Source organism: Neltuma alba, unplaced genomic scaffold (assembly GCF_004799145.2).
Source record: "Neltuma alba isolate B1F8T4 unplaced genomic scaffold, ASM479914v2 tig00011855_pilon, whole genome shotgun sequence".
NCBI classification, from domain to species: Eukaryota; Viridiplantae; Streptophyta; class Magnoliopsida; order Fabales; family Fabaceae; genus Neltuma; species Neltuma alba.
This window is the reverse complement of record NW_021636460.1, coordinates 15,034-32,453: the sequence shown is the minus strand read 5'-3', so window position 1 is coordinate 32,453 and position 17,420 is coordinate 15,034. Positions and strand designations below refer to the sequence as shown.

Here is a 17,420-nt window from a genome sequence, read left to right as displayed (position 1 = left end):
TTTCTATGCATAGCTATTTTTTAATCAGATACAATTTTATTCAACATATTGTCAGGTATTAAATATGAACATCTTTTAATAAAAATTTAAATCCTTATTATTTTGTGAGAGATTAATTCTTTTCGCCAAAGTCAATCTAATTGGTCTTTTTTTTTTATGTGCTATTGATATTGATATTGATATGATTCTTATATTTTTAATTTTCAATCGGCTTATAAAGGCCCAATGCATTTCCCATTGAAACGTGATGGTGTTTTCTGGATGAATTGTTTTTTGAGACCCATATATTTCTTGCTTGGGCCTATCGTCACCTTCGTAAAACTTGGCCCAACACATTTTTTTTTTAGCCCAAGGCCCTACACATAGTTAATTGGAATCCGTTTGAATGTACTACATCTTCTTCTGGTTCTAAGTATAATATTTACAAGATTTTATTTGTAGATTATAAATGAGATCTTATAAATTAATCTGAGTGTTGTCTATTAATTTGACCCAATGGTTTTTTCAATCATTTTTTAACTCTAAAAAATCAGTCAGAATTAAGTTAAGCCTGTGCGTTGCCATAGGAATGTCGAAGTACATGTTGTGATTAGTAATTTTTGATCTAGGAAAAAAAGACATTGCTTTTTAAACGGATATATAAATTTGTTTTGTTAGAGCACAATTGACAATAATTAAAAATGTGACCTGTTGTTGAAAAAAAATAAAAAAAATGTTAAAAGTTTGATTCGAAAAGCCCAACAAAAATAAAATATATAGTAATTAATTAAAATATTCAAAAAATTTGAACAAATAAAACGTGTAAATAGTATATATTGCATAAACATTGTTAAAGAGAAAAGAAAAATCCAACGGCACAATCTGATATCCTTTGGACATTTTTATTGATAGAATGTTCAATTTTTTTTTACAGCGATGTTTCTTGAAGCTATATTTGCTTATTTCGCTTGCACAACAGCACAAGCTGCCTGTGATTCTGCCCCGTGGGGCGCGTAGGGTTTCTCTATCTTTCTTATTTCACTCCGAAAATTTGCGCCTATGGCGAGATACCGAAGCCGGAGCAGAAGCTCCAGCCCTCGCCGGCGAAGCAGAACCCCACGGCGTGGACGCAAACGGTACGACGATGAACCTCGTGATCGCTACCGCGAAAGCAGGTCCTACAGAGACCGCCGCTCTCCTGCTCCTTCAGGCTTGCTGGTCCGTAATCTTCCGCTCGACGCGAGGTCAGTTCTTCTTCTTGTCTCCCTCATATTTACTCGTTTAGTGGATTTTTTATTCTGTTTTCCTGTTGATAATGTTGCCATTTTGTTCCTTGTAAATGATCCCTTGGCACACTTATTGTTGGGAGCATTTATTTTGAAGCTCAATAAATGTCTGGAATGCCCATGCAATTGAGAATAGTAACGTGTAGAGGATACTTGCCGACTACGAACCATCTGATCAGTCACTCGCTTTTATTTCTTCTGTTACTAAAAGCATAATTCCGCCCTGGATAAGTGGAAAGTTCCCTTCTGTTTCCATGTCATTTCATTTATCTGAGCAAAATCATAGAATGAGAACATTTTTTTCCCGTTATGCAGGCCTGAAGATCTCAGGGGCCCCTTTGAGCGCTATGGCCCTGTGAAAGATGTATATCTTCCTAAGAATTACTACACTGGGTATGCCTGATCTCCATTCATCATCAACAAAAAGTGAAAGTTCTATTCAGTTATAAGCTTTACTATATTCTTATCTTTCCACTGTAAGGCATGCCAAATTTGTAAACCAGTGGTTTAGCTGTAAGGCATACAAAAAGCATCGTGATTGTGTCAGATTCTTCTGAGAAATAGTATGTTTTCTGGCCACTTTTTTTTTAAAATAAAAAATTATTACTATAAATATTGATCATTAATCTGTCTTCTCTATACTGCTTATTTTGTCCATACATTGCTTTCTCTGATTGCATGTGTATGCTCTCAAAACGCTGAAAAATTTAAATAATTTTGTTGAATTTGAATTATAGTGAGCCCCGGGGCTTTGGCTTTGTCAAATTCCGGTATGCTGAAGATGCTGCTGAAGCAAAGCAACAACTTAATCATACTGTTATTGGCGGGCGGGAAATAAGAATTGTGTATGCTGAGGAAAATAGGAAAACTCCTCAAGAAATGCGTATGAATGGTCGCATAAGGTATGGTGACAGTCTGTTATCTGAACTGCTTTACATTCTTGGCATTTTATTTGTATTCTTTACTGGATCTCCATTTTTTATTGACTTATGTCTTCTTATTCAACTTATAGTGGTCGATATGGAGGAAATGGTAGAAGGAGAACTCCCACAAGATCCCCAAGGCGCCGATATCGTTGTGAGTTTAAACCACTTATCTTTGGGTCTAAATTAGTTTCTTAATGCAACACGTTTGGCTTAATGAGGTATAAGCTTGCTTTGTGAGTAGTAAATATAATAAGTATTGCTTGTAACCTCAATACTTTGTTTTTCCTTAAAGGGACTTGTTATGAGAACCATGTATCTATATAACTATATATATATATATATATATTATAAAACTTATAGGAGGTCGCAGTATTCATAAGTTATGCATAGTGTGACCCCCCTTAGATTTTATGTAGAGCGCATGATCTACATTTTTTTAAAAAAATAATTTTATCAAACTCATCCATATTTAAGCTTTCAATGGGAATTAATTATTTCTTGCAACTTGATCTCATTTTGGTCGCAGCCTACTCAAGGTCTCCATCACCGGCTGGGGATCACACAAGGTTCGAGTCTTACACATTTCAAATATATATTACTTTTCCCATGTATATATCTTGTTATGTTTTCCCTATTGATATATGTTTGAATATATTCATGCATAGTTGCACTCACGCTTTGTTTAGCATTTGTATGATATTATGTTGCATAAACATGTAGTATGCTGAGGCATTGCTATTTGCATTAACTGCAATTCAAAATGTAATCAATAGTATTTTCTCTGAAGGAATATCTTAATTTCAGACTTGTATTGGCTTTAATGGCGTAGGATCAAAAACCTTCTTGAAACGGAGCCATCTATTGTTTATCTCTTGTGGAAAATTAGGAGTTGTGCATTTTCCTTGGGGAAAATCTATCTCTTGTTTGGGTTGACTATCAGCCTTGGTTTACTATTATTATACTAGCGTTTTGATGATGTGTTTCTGGTAGTGGAGGATTTTTTAACAGGCCATGTTACATAATAAATTTGTCGGTAATGATAATACATTTTCCTTGCTGGTTCAGAGTGATAGTTTGTAGGTTTACTGCTTACTTTTTATAGGAAGTTGGGGTGGTATCCAATCCTTGGATCATGATGACTTCCTTGTAACGCGTTCCAATGAAATAAATGATATCTGCTTATTGTCTTTATGCAGATATTAAAGTGAACTGGAAGACTTTAAAGACTTCTGGATTAATAAAGACTAATGAGTAAAGAGGCTTAAAGTGATGTGCTACTTACATTTCTATCAGACTCCCCATAGGAAATTCCCATATGTTTGACTGTTCTACCAGTTGCATGGATTTTCCCTACATTGTGCTATTTGGTTTGTGAGGCTTGCTTATTGAGTGTTCCAGCAAAGGTTAATACCGACATGAAGAATGGTTCAATTACATAGAGTACTTTTTATTTCCTTACATAAATTTATTTTAAAGTAGGCTTTATTAAGTTTAATACGTTGTTTTGCATATACCATCCAGTTTATAAAGAATATAAAGCTTATACTTGGCCAAAGAAAATCATCCTCAAAGAAAGGAAGCCAAAGTTTATACTGGTAGAGAAATGATGACATTGTGCAAGAAAGATAATTGTGATTTTATAAAGTTGGGGCAAAGAGAAAGCTATGAAGTTACGGATGCTGATCTTCCAGTACATCATTCATAACTCTGTTTCGATCCAAGTATCTGTATTTGTCCAAGAAATATGGAAAGGTGCAGGTAAAGGTCATATTTTTAGTTAAATTTTGAAGAGGAAGTGAGTATTAGTTCATCTACATGTGAAAAATGCTCAGAGTTTGGTTTGAATGACTGCATGAATGACTTATTTTTAGTTTATTGCTGCTGCATATATTCAGATCTCTTGCTGATTTATGAGATGCTTCTGGTCTGTGTTATTCTTTCTTGTATATTTGTAACTGTTTTTTCACCAATATCTCGTCAACTTGGTTTCCTGCTGTCAATACAGGGATCATAGGGACAGGGACAATTATTATTCTCCTGAGCGATCAAGATCTTATTCCATGTCTCCTTCACCTCGTGGAAGGAAGGACTACAGGAGGTCCCCAAGTCCAAGGGAGAATGGTCGGAGTCCTGATGACAGGAGGGATCATACACGTAGTAGATCAGAGACTCCCAGGGGTAATGGTCGTAGTCCCTCAAGGTCTCGTTCACGGTCATACAGGTATGGCTTCTGCAGGTCTGCCAACTTGAGTAACCATATTTGCCAATCATTGCATGTCAAATTTCTGCCCATTCCAAGTATGATCCATAACGATCATGTTTAGCCAGCTAAATCCTGGAATTATAACAAGTTTGTGTTAAAGAAATCCATTTCTGCTCCCACTTTGAAGCTGAATACCAATGTTTAACAGAGTTTCAAATTTATGCAGCCATATGGTAAGTAGTATCTTCTGCGTCATGCTGCAAACAGAATATCTGCTTTGCCTCAAGTTTTAATTCCATTGCCTTGGGAATTGAATTAATGTTGGGATATTTGTGCAATGACTGATTAGTTATTCTTCATGGTTGTGCAGGCCTCGTTGATTGGCCGTAAAGCATATCATTTCAGGGTGGCGCTGTGTCTAGTCTTTCCTTGAAAGGGCAATACATGTGACGAATCAAACCTAGATATTTTGAGAGGCAGGAATGTTAATATATCTTAGTCTTTAGCTGACTATTTTGGGTTTTGTTTCGGAGGAGGCTGCTTTATTACTGGTATTTGAACATTTGCTTACATCCTTGTCAACTATGGAAGACTATCAGTTGGTTATTTAGGCTTTGGATTTCTTTTCCCTCGAGTGTTTGCAATCAAATTTCTTAACCTCGTGCGAAATCATTGTCTTGTAATTTTTCTCGGATAGCCGATCAGTATCCAGAAATTCGAGTATCTATATATAATACCAAACCTACAGTAAGATACTACCTCCAGGTTTTAATATAAGACTCTGTTTGACTTTTATTTTGGACCTAAATATAAGATCCTAATTTGTTTTGTCTCTTGTATTTATGTATTTTTTTCCAAAGTAGTTCTTCTAACAATAATAGTTTTAATCAATACATTTGATTAGTAAAGATATTTTAAAAAATATAACACCTATTTAGGACAAATAAATAACTCAATTTATTTTTTTAATCTCTTTAAATTAGTCAACAAGGACCAGAGGTAGTATTATTCATAGGATTCACGTTTTAATTTGGTATTGCACAAGTTATCTTATTTTAAATTATTGAATGCTTGACTACAAAAATACTTGACAAGTATTACATTTATTTATTTATTTCATTTTTATTCTTTATTAAAACATAAGTTGCAGAACTTAAGGTAATAATAAAGAAACAAGTACAGAAGAAAATGCGATTCTATAGTATGAAACTATGGTTAAATATGGACCATTGGATTTGGAAATATACAGTCTGGTTAGTTGGTCGGCATGTTAGAACTTGAAAGGAACGAAGAAAGAACTTTCTATCAAGGAACAAAAAACCGGACCGGGAATTAAACCGGTCGAGACAGTGGGTTAAGGGTTATTGGTCAGACCGGGGTCGGACCGGGGTCGGACCGGTCATATTAAAATAATATAACTAAAATAATATAATTCAATTTCACCATATACCGTATGTATCAATGCGCATAGTCTGGAATTTTCAAATCAAAAAATTACCCTCATAAAGATCAAATTCTCTTCAAAACCATAAAATTCACCTTTCACGATAAGATATCATAGACACAATAATTTTTATATCCAGAATCAATTCAATTCAATCCAATGAAACAAAATCTATATTATTTCAGCAAAAAAAGAAAAATCATCAACGACTTTCGCTTCCTACTTCAAATGTTCAGAGATCAAAATATAATTTTCACGTCCTGACTCCTCCCTTCCCAACCCGCTCGACAGCCAGAGAGAAGGAAGGAACAAAGGCACCTCTTTAATTCAAAAAACACAATCTACCTGAAAGGGAATAGTTTCTAGCTTACCCAAAACTCAACGCACCGAAGGGTGAAAAGATAACGTCGATTGGGATTTGAGGGAGTCCTACGACTTTTGATTTTGCTTCTGCCTTCTGTGAATTGCGAATGCGAGGGGCGAGAGTCTTCCGAGTTCAGAGCCTTAAACTTCTGGTTCTACCTTTTGTAATGGGAGTGGCGAAGGCGAAGTAGGAGGTGGTGATCGGTGAGGTTGAGGGAGACTCAGGCTTGCGACGACTGGTGGCGAAGGTGAAGCAGGGAGCGACCGAACAAGGAGCTCTGCCGTAGATCATGCCGTCAGCGACGCTAGGGAGCAGGGATTTTGGAGGAGGCGATCGCGATTTTGGTTTGAGGGAGGGAGGATAGTCTCGCGAGCAGAGGGGAGTCAGGGGCGGCCGGGAGGAAAGAACCAGTCGTCGTTTTTATTTTAGGGGATTAGGGGACTCGACTGGACAGACACCACTGGACCAAGTAAGCCGAAAGGAAAGAACCGAAACTGAAGTAGTTTTTTTTTTAAAATAAAACGGCGTCGTTTTGAGCGGTCTGGCTGGCCAAAAAAATAAACCGGGCAACCCACTGAACCGGGTTGCCCGGTTTAACACCGGTTTTTTCCGGTTAAACCGGTTTTTCACCGGTTCGTTAGACCACCGGTCCAATAATTAAACCAGACCGGACTACAGACCGGTTCACCGGTTTTCCGGTTGAACCGGCCGGTCCGGTCCGGTTTTTTTTTCCTTGCTTTCTATTCTGCCAAGGAAGAATACAGACATGGTTGCATTTTTAAAATATTTTTAAAAGTAGGTATGTTATAGTGGCAAATCATTGAGACAATTTTGTCTGTTGGATTCATTCCCCGAATACAAGTAATTTTCTTTTAAAGTAATGTCTGATTCATTCCCACAAATTAAATATTCATGAATCGCGATTGAGGATGATAAACATGATATGCTGCCGATAAGATGCCCTTTTATTTTGTGCGTAGTGATTTCATCTGTCGTTTCAGTTAACCCATTATATTTGCTCCAATCTTTTCATTACAACCAAAAGATATCCACATCGTTACAACGCGTTTGGACTTGCGAGAGTTGAATTCATAATAGTCAATGACCCTTCTTTTCTGCAGTTCATTTATTGCAGTATCATACAAATAATAAAACAACAAAACAAGTATTCTCTCTACATTACGGTACAGGCATTTGGATTCTCGTCGCTGAACATCATTAAAACCAAGGAAAAAAAAACCGGACCGGACCGGCCGGTTCAACCGGAAAACCGGTGAACCGGTCTGTAGTCCGGTCTGGTTTAATTATTGGACCGGTGGTCTAACGAACCGGTGAAAAACCGGTTTAACCGGAAAAAAACCGGTGTTAAACCGGGCAACCCGGTTCAGTGGGTTGCCCGGTTTATTTTTTTGGCCAGCCAGACCGCTCAAAACGACGCCGTTTTATTTTAAAAAAAAAACTACTTCAGTTTCGGTTCTTTCCTTTCGGCTTACTTGGTCCAGTGGTGTCTGTCCAGTCGAGTCCCCTAATCCCCTAAAATAAAAACGACGACTGGTTCTTTCCTCCCGGCCGCCCCTGACTCCCCTCTGCTCGCGAGACTATCCTCCCTCCCTCAAACCAAAATCGCGATCGCCTCCTCCAAAATCCCTGCTCCCTAGCGTCGCTGACGGCATGATCTACGGCAGAGCTCCTTGTTCGGTCGCTCCCTGCTTCACCTTCGCCACCAGTCGTCGCAAGCCTGAGTCTCCCTCAACCTCACCGATCACCACCTCCTACTTCGCCTTCGCCACTCCCATTACAAAAGGTAGAACCAGAAGTTTAAGGCTCTGAACTCGGAAGACTCTCGCCCCTCGCATTCGCAATTCACAGAAGGCAGAAGCAAAATCAAAAGTCGTAGGACTCCCTCAAATCCCAATCGACGTTATCTTTTCACCCTTCGGTGCGTTGAGTTTTGGGTAAGCTAGAAACTATTCCCTTTCAGGTAGATTGTGTTTTTTGAATTAAAGAGGTGCCTTTGTTCCTTCCTTCTCTCTGGCTGTCGAGCGGGTTGGGAAGGGAGGAGTCAGGACGTGAAAATTATATTTTGATCTCTGAACATTTGAAGTAGGAAGCGAAAGTCGTTGATGATTTTTCTTTTTTGCTGAAATAATATAGATTTTGTTTCATTGGATTGAATTGAATTGATTCTGGATATAAAAATTATTGTGTCTATGATATCTTATCGTGAAAGGTGAATTTTATGGTTTGAAGAGAATTTGATCTTTATGAGGGTAATTTTTTGATTTGAAAATTCCAGACTATGCGCATTGATACATACGGTATATGGTGAAATTGAATTATATTATTTTAGTTATATTATTTTAATATGACCGGTCCGACCCCGGTCCGACCCCGGTCTGACCAATAACCCTTAACCCACTGTCTCGACCGGTTTAATTCCCGGTCCGGTTTTTTGTTCCTTGATTAAAACTCGGGTGTCTAAACAACCATCAACTTGGTGCATAAACGGGTTCATCAGAACCAGACCCGAATTCAGATCCGTTTTATCACGTTCGTCTTCTGCTCCCTTGTTCTTGTTCCCCACAATCTCCACTTTCTTCCCTGTCTTCTTCTTCAGTTTCTTCAGCACTTTCTTTGGGTCGATCTGACCCGTCACCACCACACGGTGTTTCTTCATGTCTGTTGTGAATTTTTCTACTCCTAATTAACAAAACCAGACCATTAAAATTTAATCATATGATGATCCCATTAATAAAATTCAAACTTAATCATTGTGAGAGAATTGAGAAGACAAAGCAAGTGCCTTTACACTTGGAGATGGCTTTAGCAACACTTCTCTCACATGCATTGCAGTGCATCGACACTTTGAATTCTATGACTATGACCTGACGCCAAATGTGATCGAAAGAAAAGTACCAAAGCAGAAAAAGAGAGAATAAAATCAAATCCATATGGGGCTATTTGAAATTGCTAAAATTTAGTTTAAGGGAGGTCTTACTTTGGTTTGGTCGTGTTTTTGGGACTTACCCATTGAAACAGTCTTCAGATGTCTCATCGGAGAAGACGAAAGCAATGCATTTGGGGGGGGGGGGAGGAAGCGGCTATGGCTGATTTCAAGGAGATTAGTTAGTTATGGCAGTTATTACATGAATCTCGCTGCCCTAAACGATATGATCGCTGGCTTTGCGGGTGATTTTCCCCCCTGGTCGCTTTATTTTAGGGTTAAGATTCTTAATTGCCCCGGAAGTTTTTGTTTGTTCTTAAATATCCCGGAAGTAATTTATTGTAGCAATTATGCCCCGAGTTAACGTTTAGGCAAACGGACGGCTGTAAATGACACGGTGTCGAGAAGATGGACGACACGTTGGTGAATGAGATGGTGACGTGGCACTGTTGTGTCGACAAAATAAAAGTTGATGCCGAAGGTCAATGTTGTCATCGAAGGTCGCTTTTGTCGTCGACATTGAGAGCTAGGGCAAAGCAAAGCGAGGTGGGACGCATGTGAAGTTTGAGAAGAGGACAGAGAAGACCAAAGATCAGTTCTCGAATATATATTTAAGAAGATCAATTCTCGAGTATGTATTCAAGAAGACCATTTCTCTAATATATATTCAAGAATATAGTTGAAAATAAGCTTTGAGTTAGAATGGTGTTACCAAAGGATGCGTGTGATGTGTGACAGTAAAAGACACAAAGGATACGTGGGATGTGCGACAGTGGAAGACACAAAGCTATTTATATTGATTAATATTGATTAGTCGATAAGGGTATTTATCGATTAACAAATCGATAAATGAAGACTTGAATTGTTTCTTTTATTTATCGAAGCCCTAAATACCATTTATCGATAACCTTATCGGACAAAAGTTTATGAAATTGGCTCAATTATATCGAGTAGCTTATCGATAAGTTCATTTATCAAACAGCTTATCGATAAATGACCACCATTTATCAACTTTGCTACATCAGTGTTATTTGGCTCTCCAACATTTACAGAACATACATCCAAAAAAAACAATAGACTGGTACAGCTAGAACCAAAAGAGAACAAGGCCAAGTACAAATACACCTTCCTAAATCCTAAGAAGTGCCATCTAAATACGCCAAATACACTAAGGGTGTGTTTGGATGAAACTAAACCGTGGTTTGGAAAAGTGATTCTGAAAAATAGATTCTGGGGAGAATAGATTCTGTAAAAAATAGATTTTTGTAAAAAAGTGATTCTGAGAAGTGAGAGTGTTTGGATAGTTGTTATCAGAAGCACTTTTTATATATACAAATTACTAAAAAAAAGACATAAGTTAATATGATAATTACAGAAAAAATAGATTTTATGATATATTTTAATTTGAAGGAATAAAATTGTTAATAATATATTTTTTTACCAACATAATTAATAATACATAAGATAATATAATTAATAAATAATTAATATGTATATATATATTTATAAAATATAATAAAAAATATGTTTATAAAAAAAATAACAAGATACATATCCTATAGGCTCTCACACTTTCTCTTTTTTCTCCAAAAGCAAAATTTTTTTGCTTTTTCCAAAACCATGGTTTTGGAGTCAAAACCATGGTTTTGACCCAAAAAGGTTTTGATTCCAAAACCATGGTTTTGGTTTTTTGATAGGTGTTTGGGTGACTTGATCCCCAAACCATGGTTTGGGGTGTCACCCAAACACATTAAACAGTGCTATCTAAATCCCCTAAATAGCAGACTGGTACAAATAATATAGCTATTCCCTTCCTCTCCTTGTATCGAACTTCCTTCGGCTAGAAGAGGCAATTACTGTGTGGTCCCTGTGAACTAGGAGTTGTGAGGTGGTTGAGGCTGGTTGTCCTGACCACATTAGTCCTGGAGGAGTGAATGGTAGGTTAGAAGGAGTGGAAATAATTGCTCCATCACCTCGATACTGGATTCTACGGGAGCCACTACCATTAGAATCAGACATGCTCCGAGAGATCCTTATTGAAAGCTCATTTGGGATGGGAAACCTTGTTTCTATGTCTGCATGGTGCTCCATGTATTCTTCTCCCTCATCAAGGACAACTTGTGAATTCAAGCCACGCTGCATAATGACATTAACAATATAGTTAGATTCTGAAAACATGGAATGAAAAAGGATTATGAAAACAGATTAAACGATCACATACATTGTAGACAGTTCGTCCAGTTTCCTCATCAATCTGGACTCCTATTCCACTATCAACACGGCTCTTGTAGAAAGCCCTTCCACCACGTGGTCTTCTGTTCGTATCAGACTGTTGAGTGCTGGTTTGTGACTGTTCGTATCTTCGCTACCCCCTGGTAGTGAACTACTGGGACCACCACCGGGACTACTACCACCCCTCCTTGCCATCTCACCTCAACCCTAAACTAATTTAAAAAAGAAAATTGCTTCGCCACACCGGATTTGAAAATAAAAACCTAATGACGAGGATCTAATATTCCATACCTTTTCAATCCAGTCGAATCTCTGCTCTGTCCTCTTCTCAGTCTTCACATGCACCCCACCTCACTTTGCTTTACCCTAGCTCTCAGTGTCGACGACAAGAGCGACCTTCGATGACAACATTGACCTTCGGCATCAACTTTTATTTTGTCGACACAACAGTGTCACGTCACCATCTCATTCACCAACGTGTCGTCCATCTTCTCGACACTGTGTCATTTACAGACGTCCGTTTGCCTGAACGTTAACTCGGGGCATAATTGCTACGATAAATTACTTCCGGGATATTTAAGAACAAACAAAAACTTCCGGGTGCTGAGTACTCCTCGGGGAAAACTTCTGGGGCAATTAAAAACCTTAACCCTTTATTTTATTTTCCCAGTTACTAGCAACATTTTTAGTTTTTATAAAATGAGTGAATAGAATTGTCCACTATACGGTCAAGTGCTAAAATCCACCCAAAATAGGGGAAGGATTAAAACACGTGTATCAAATCCGGAAAATAACGATATTTAGGTTTACACGCAGTTGACTGGTTTTTGCTGTCTTTAACCGGTTTTATAACGAAGTTGGTTTTGCGTCTGTTTTGGACTGGGGCCATGGTCCAATTTTTTAAGCTATGATTTTTACATTTTACAAATTAACATTTTTTCACCTCTATCATCCTACACTTAATTCATTATAAGAAAAAAACTTTACAATGAAATAAAAATTAATTTTATTACAAAAATATTTTTTTCTTAAAATTATAGCAGGTAAGCTGAATGACGTAGTTAGCAAATCAGCAAGCGATCAGATCACTGTGGAATTCCTCTACACGAACAGTTCCTAGCGTGATTTATCATGGTAAATCCTAGTAATTATGAATCTCTGAATGAGCTTGAAATCTAGAAATGACAGCAATAATAGGATTTAATGATGATTACTCAAATCTCAATCTGACACGCTACCAGTATTGGTCTTCCAATGGGGATATCAAATCAAAGGATACGAATGAGACCCCTGCAAAAATCAAGTGCAAATGAGACTAAAAGAGCCATTTAGGTCCATCACTTTCCAATCGGCTTCTGATTTGATACCAAGCGTCGGCAGATCCTAGGATGAATTGTGCATGAAACACCATTCAAAGAGGGGCTATATAATATCATCAATTAGAATTTGCCATATATGTACACCTAATTTATATGATTAAGCAAATTCTAGTCCACAATCAAATACTCCTCACTTTCCTGGCCGATCAGTATGCTAAGCACTTTCAAAAAAAAAGAAAAAGAAAAAAAGAGAACAGTGTCCAAAAACTGAAATGGAGTGGGTTTATGACCTAAAACCCACCACCAAGCTGAGAAGGGCAAGCAATAGCCATCCACCTAACAAGCAATGACCGTCATGATTTGGAGCAGATCTACCACCATCATGGATCTGACAAAATAAAAGGGTGAAAAATTAAGAAACATATGCTAAATCAACTTCGACCTAGGCTCCGCCTTGGCATATATTCACAAGCGAGACTTTTGATTGCTTTTCTTTTCTGGGGAGAAGAAATGAATGGCGTGGATGTATCATCATGGTTACTCATGGAGGATAGTGCAGATTCAGAAGCAGACTCTGGATTCTTTAGTCTCTATCCCAGCACAGCCACTATTGCTGGTCATAATGAGGATGACGCTGAATCTTGTAACTATGACACAGATGGTTTGTATGGTCTATCTGAGGTTGGTGATGGTCGTGAGGATGATCAAGATTCTGGTGAATTTAGTTGTCATGAAGATAACATCGATGAATTGGGTTCTCAGAGCTCCATGATATGGCAGTCAGACGGAACCTCAGAATGTTTTTCTCCTTTGCCTGTGGAAGATGAACAAGAAGAAATGAAGATTGAAGTTGATCAAGAAGAAACGAAGATAGGTGGAGTTAATTTCCGTGAATTGGAAGATAGATCATTTTGGGAGACTTGCATTGCAGTGGGGTACCCGTGAAACTTGAATTTTAGATCGTGTGTAATAATCCATCTTGTAATTTCTTTTCCCAGCGCTTGCTCTTTGAAAACAAGGAATGTCATTAAACCTATGTGTATGAACTTTCAGCTGTGTATAAAGTCCTTCATCTGCCTCATTCTCAAGCAGCCCATCTAAAGTTAATCCGTTCGTTTTCGCAGAAAGTCAAGTTTGTCATTCAACAGCCAAATTGTCAGCTAATTTCGAAAAGCTAAAGTTAGTCACAGTATTCCAATCAAACATTCCAAATAACATAACATATCAGGAATACACCATTTGATTTGAAGACCTACAATTTGAAGGTCGCGATTCATCTAAAGGCTTCCCATAATCACCAAGCCAGAGAATAGCTAGTACAGTATCATATTTATAACATAATTGCTGGTTCTCATGCTCTCAGTTTATTCCACAGATGCTTTACTTTTGTTCTTTTTCTTCCTTCTTCTCCCGAACATTCTTGTAGCTACGTCCTCATGAAAATCCGTTAAGATGGGGGAAAAAATATTCATACTTAGGTCAGGATTTTTTCGTTCTTTCAGAATCAAGATGTTTCCAAGGATTGAGAGCCTCTCTGACTGCCTGAGCTTCTGGACAATTCTCCCATGCACGCTTCTCTGACTCCAAAACAGTTACTTTGTCATCTGCATGATACAAAGAAAAATTTAAAAATTCAAGATCCTTGGCAGGGCTATCTCAAAAAGCCAGTTCCCAATATTTTATTAGTATGCGAGATGCGGCTAACAGGTTATGAAATGCAACTTGACCAGTGGAAATGTTGTGCTGTGATGAGAATGAATGAAACTACACTAGAATAAGAGATAAAATCAAGTACTTGTTACACAGTTTTTCTCCCTCATCTTCAAAAATGATTTTGTTACCGGGAATGATGGAAATGCAGCTTGGTAATTTGTTTTAAGTTTTTACACCAAAGATCCATGATATGGTCCAATGTAACAGCAGTATTTCAACATCTAATTTCAATGAAACTACAGTTTCCCACTCAATGACAAATAACATCTCCCAAAAACCTATGATAATAGAAAATGACCGTCCACGGTCACAACAAATATTCTATCTTCATTTCAACTTTCCATTCGAAACATTTAATTTCCACCAATACGCTGGCCACAAGTCCAGTCACATGTTAATTGAAACAGAGGCATAGCATTAACCCCAAAAAAAGGAGGTTTCTCACACAGAAGCCGGTTTTAATCATGAACAACTCCATAGAGGCTCCGACTAAGGCTGAAACAGCCCCAATCTTCAAATACCAGTCCAGAAACTTCATTAAAGCTGCATTAAGGGCAATAATCATTATTATTTAAAATGATAAAAGAATAAAGAGGAATCCCGTTCTACTAAGGAAAGGCAATAACATGATAAAGAAAAGAAGACCACCACAAAAAAGGATTGACAAAACATGACAAATTCGTGCAGCTCAATTGCAGATGATATCTCAATTATCAGATAGGCTGCTTTTAGTGGAAAATAATTACAATGCGCAGCACGGAAAATGCAAGTGCAAGCACACATTTTGTTGCCCTCCTCAATTAGTTAACTGGATCCATATATTCTCTGTTGCTGGGTTATTATTGGAATAACTCCACGCTATCTACATGAAAGCCTTTAATCAACGTGGACTTAAAACAGTCAATCATTTGAATGTTAAACACGAGTAAAACAACAAACTTGGCTCTAGTGCATGCCATAAAATAATCAAGCTTTCACTTAAAAAAGGCGCAGAAGGGAATTAAGACATGAAACGATTCCCCTGATTCCGAATAATGTCAGTGTACATTACTTTTTTTCCCCCATCTACAATCATGCGAGCGAAACATAAAAATAGTCGGGCGTATAGATATATACGATTGATTGGAGCACAAAACCGAGGATGAAATACCTAAGCTACAAATCGCAGGACGGAGAAGATGACGAAGAAAGATCGCCAAATCAGAAAGCAGCGTCCCCGTGAAAGCTGTGACAACGGATGGATCGCTGGCGGGTCATTCGGGTCGGGCTCACTCTTAATGGTATGGGCCTATTGGCATGTCTTGAACAGCCCAAATTTGATTTGAGGCAAATTGGCCCAACAACTTCAAAAAAAAAATCACTTCGGCTTGGTGATTACGAGATCAGCACAATCGAGTTCGATACTCATACATTGATTTATCATGGAAAACATTTTTACAATTAAAAACAATAATTTATTATTTCATTCACTTTCATCACTTATTTAATTATACGCATCATTCTTTTATTGGACTATGCTCAGTAAAGATGTATAAATTATGTAACCTGTAGCAGGTACCAAATGTGGGCAGGTTATATATTAAATAAAGCATGTTGATATTAAAGAAAATGCAGAGAAGTGATTAAAAAAAATAGATAATATTTACTTGTTTGAAATTTTCGGTTCAAAGTAACATAAGAAAGGTAACCTGTCCTTGTCCCCGCACGAATAAAACGTAACGCACGGACTGGGCCGTAGACTTGACGCCCACGTTGACTTTCTTTTCCCAATTATTATTTCTGGTTAGAATTTGTTTGATTTTTATTTTAGTTCTAATATAAGATATTAATCTATTTTGTCTCTTATATTTATTCATTTCTTTTCAAAATAATCCTTCTAATAATGATAGTTCTAGTCAATAAACTTGATTAGCAATGATATTTTAGAAAAGACAATATTTATTTATTACAAATTGCTAACTTAATTTTTTTTTAATCTACTCAAATTAATTAATTAGCTCTTATATTTAGAATGGAAGGTAGTATAATTGTTTTTTAAAGGAATAACAGGCTTCAAACTATAATATAAAAATGTGTTAAAGGTGAAACCATCCCTGGAGTCCGGTTCTAAATGAGCTAGTTTATAATATAATTGATATTATAAATTGAGATAATATAAGAGCTAGGAAATGGTGCAAAAATTCTTAACTTGTAACTGACATAAGAAGTATATTATTTTAACTGATTAATTAATTTCTCAAATTTCATGGAAAATACACAAATCCTGCGTCTGAACGAAGAAAAGAAAGACGAAAAAAGGGGCTCTCATGCTGCCATTAAAGCGGCGGTCAGTTCTAGTGTGAACTGGGTATCAATGAAAGGAACAAGATGGGAAAATGTCCTGAAAGTCTGTTGAGGATAGATAGAAACTTGACAACAGTAACAAAGAAATCTGCTATCTGAATTCAAACTCTCATCTTCTTCCTCCTTCCTCCTCTTAACTAAAAAGAAAGGGATCCAAATAAGGACATGATGCTATTGGGGGACAAAAAAAAAAGAAAGAAACTGATGCTTGAACTGTAAGCAAGGATCTGACACAATCGCACGCCCATTGTGCGTGAAAATATATATATGTGTATATATATATAGAGAGAGAGAGAGGCGACAGCATTATGGGGTAATAGTATAGTACGCATGAGTAGACGACAGTGATTCATCTAACAGCACGGCGCAGAAGGGGAAGGAATATTTGATTTTTCACGAAACTTATTTTTAAATCAAGACTTCATAATCCTATATTCTAGTGCAGAAAAGAAAAATTAGTTTTGGATATGGTTGGTGCAACATGCAAACATTATTGTATTTTAGCTGGTACATTATTATTTTGCATAAATTTGGTCATTACAAGCATTCGAACCTTGTTTTCCAGAGATTCTCCGATGAAGCTGCTGACACTCCAACTAAAATGGATTTAGCGTCTTCCAGGTTTCTTTCCGTTTGTCCCTGTAACTTAATAAACAAAAATAACCAC

General features: G+C 37.3%; 3 protein-coding genes across 7 annotated transcripts; 1 reads left to right on the top strand and 2 right to left on the bottom strand.

Annotated features, from left to right (window-relative positions):
• The first annotated feature begins 956 nt into the window (after positions 1–956).
• LOC114718640 (serine/arginine-rich SC35-like splicing factor SCL28) lies at positions 957–5,063 on the top strand. Of its 3 annotated transcripts, none has more exons than XR_003737838.1 (7): positions 957–1,223; positions 1,581–1,658; positions 2,003–2,167; positions 2,278–2,342; positions 2,718–2,757; positions 4,197–4,627; positions 4,765–5,063. XR_003737838.1 is itself a non-coding variant. In XM_028904032.1 (7 exons), exons 1-7 carry the CDS (start codon positions 1,039–1,041, stop codon positions 4,772–4,774), a joined length of 759 nt encoding a protein of 252 aa, XP_028759865.1. In that variant the 5' UTR covers positions 959–1,038; the 3' UTR covers positions 4,775–5,063. The 3 variants fall into 3 exon arrangements, 2 of the variants coding, with proteins under 2 accessions (XP_028759864.1, XP_028759865.1); XM_028904032.1 differs by having other exon boundaries at positions 959–1,223; positions 4,197–4,412; XM_028904031.1 differs by having other exon boundaries at positions 4,197–5,063.
• A 3,549-nt stretch (positions 5,064–8,612) lies between these two features.
• On the bottom strand, positions 8,613–9,240 carry LOC114718643 (heavy metal-associated isoprenylated plant protein 19). The gene is made up of 3 exons (XM_028904034.1): positions 9,201–9,240; positions 9,006–9,087; positions 8,613–8,902 (listed from the first exon to the last, which is right to left on the bottom strand). Exons 1-3 carry the CDS (start codon positions 9,231–9,233, stop codon positions 8,613–8,615), a joined length of 405 nt encoding a protein of 134 aa, XP_028759867.1. The 5' UTR covers positions 9,234–9,240.
• Positions 9,241–13,861: 4,621 nt separating this feature from the next.
• On the bottom strand, positions 13,862–15,632 carry LOC114718638 (uncharacterized). 3 transcript variants are annotated; one of them, XM_028904027.1, is made up of 3 exons: positions 15,561–15,632; positions 14,858–14,953; positions 13,862–14,301 (listed from the first exon to the last, which is right to left on the bottom strand). In XM_028904027.1, exons 2-3 carry the CDS (start codon positions 14,946–14,948, stop codon positions 14,177–14,179), a joined length of 216 nt encoding a protein of 71 aa, XP_028759860.1. In that variant the 5' UTR covers positions 14,949–14,953; positions 15,561–15,632; the 3' UTR covers positions 13,862–14,176. The 3 variants fall into 3 exon arrangements, with proteins under 3 accessions (XP_028759860.1, XP_028759861.1, XP_028759859.1); XM_028904028.1 differs by lacking the exon at positions 15,561–15,632 and adding an exon at positions 15,462–15,483; XM_028904026.1 differs by lacking the exon at positions 15,561–15,632 and having other exon boundaries at positions 14,858–15,444.
• Positions 15,633–17,420: the final 1,788 nt, after the last annotated feature.

What these genes read in the sequence shown, in the direction of transcription:
- LOC114718643 (XM_028904034.1), bottom strand. Translation starts at nt 9,233, where the DNA reads ATGGGTAAGTCCCAAAAACACGACCAAACCAAA. An exon ending in AAAAACACGACCAAACCAAA is followed by an intron (nt 9,088 to 9,200) that starts GTAAGACCTCCC and finishes ATTTGGCGTCAG; the next exon opens with GTCATAGTCATAGAATTCAA. An exon ending in AGCCATCTCCAAGTGTAAAG is followed by an intron (nt 8,903 to 9,005) that starts GCACTTGCTTTG and finishes TTTGTTAATTAG; the next exon opens with GAGTAGAAAAATTCACAACA.
- LOC114718640 (XM_028904031.1), top strand. Translation starts at nt 1,039, where the DNA reads ATGGCGAGATACCGAAGCCGGAGCAGAAGCTCCAGCCCTCGCCGGCGA. An exon ending in CCTAAGAATTACTACACTGG is followed by an intron (nt 1,659 to 2,002) that starts GTATGCCTGATC and finishes TTTGAATTATAG; the next exon opens with TGAGCCCCGGGGCTTTGGCT. An exon ending in CGTATGAATGGTCGCATAAG is followed by an intron (nt 2,168 to 2,277) that starts GTATGGTGACAG and finishes TTCAACTTATAG; the next exon opens with TGGTCGATATGGAGGAAATG.
- LOC114718638 (XM_028904026.1), bottom strand. Translation starts at nt 14,975, where the DNA reads ATGATTATTGCCCTTAATGCAGCTTTAATGAAGTTTCTGGACTGGTAT. An exon ending in CATGATTAAAACCGGCTTCT is followed by an intron (nt 14,302 to 14,857) that starts GTGTGAGAAACC and finishes TGTATCATGCAG; the next exon opens with ATGACAAAGTAACTGTTTTG.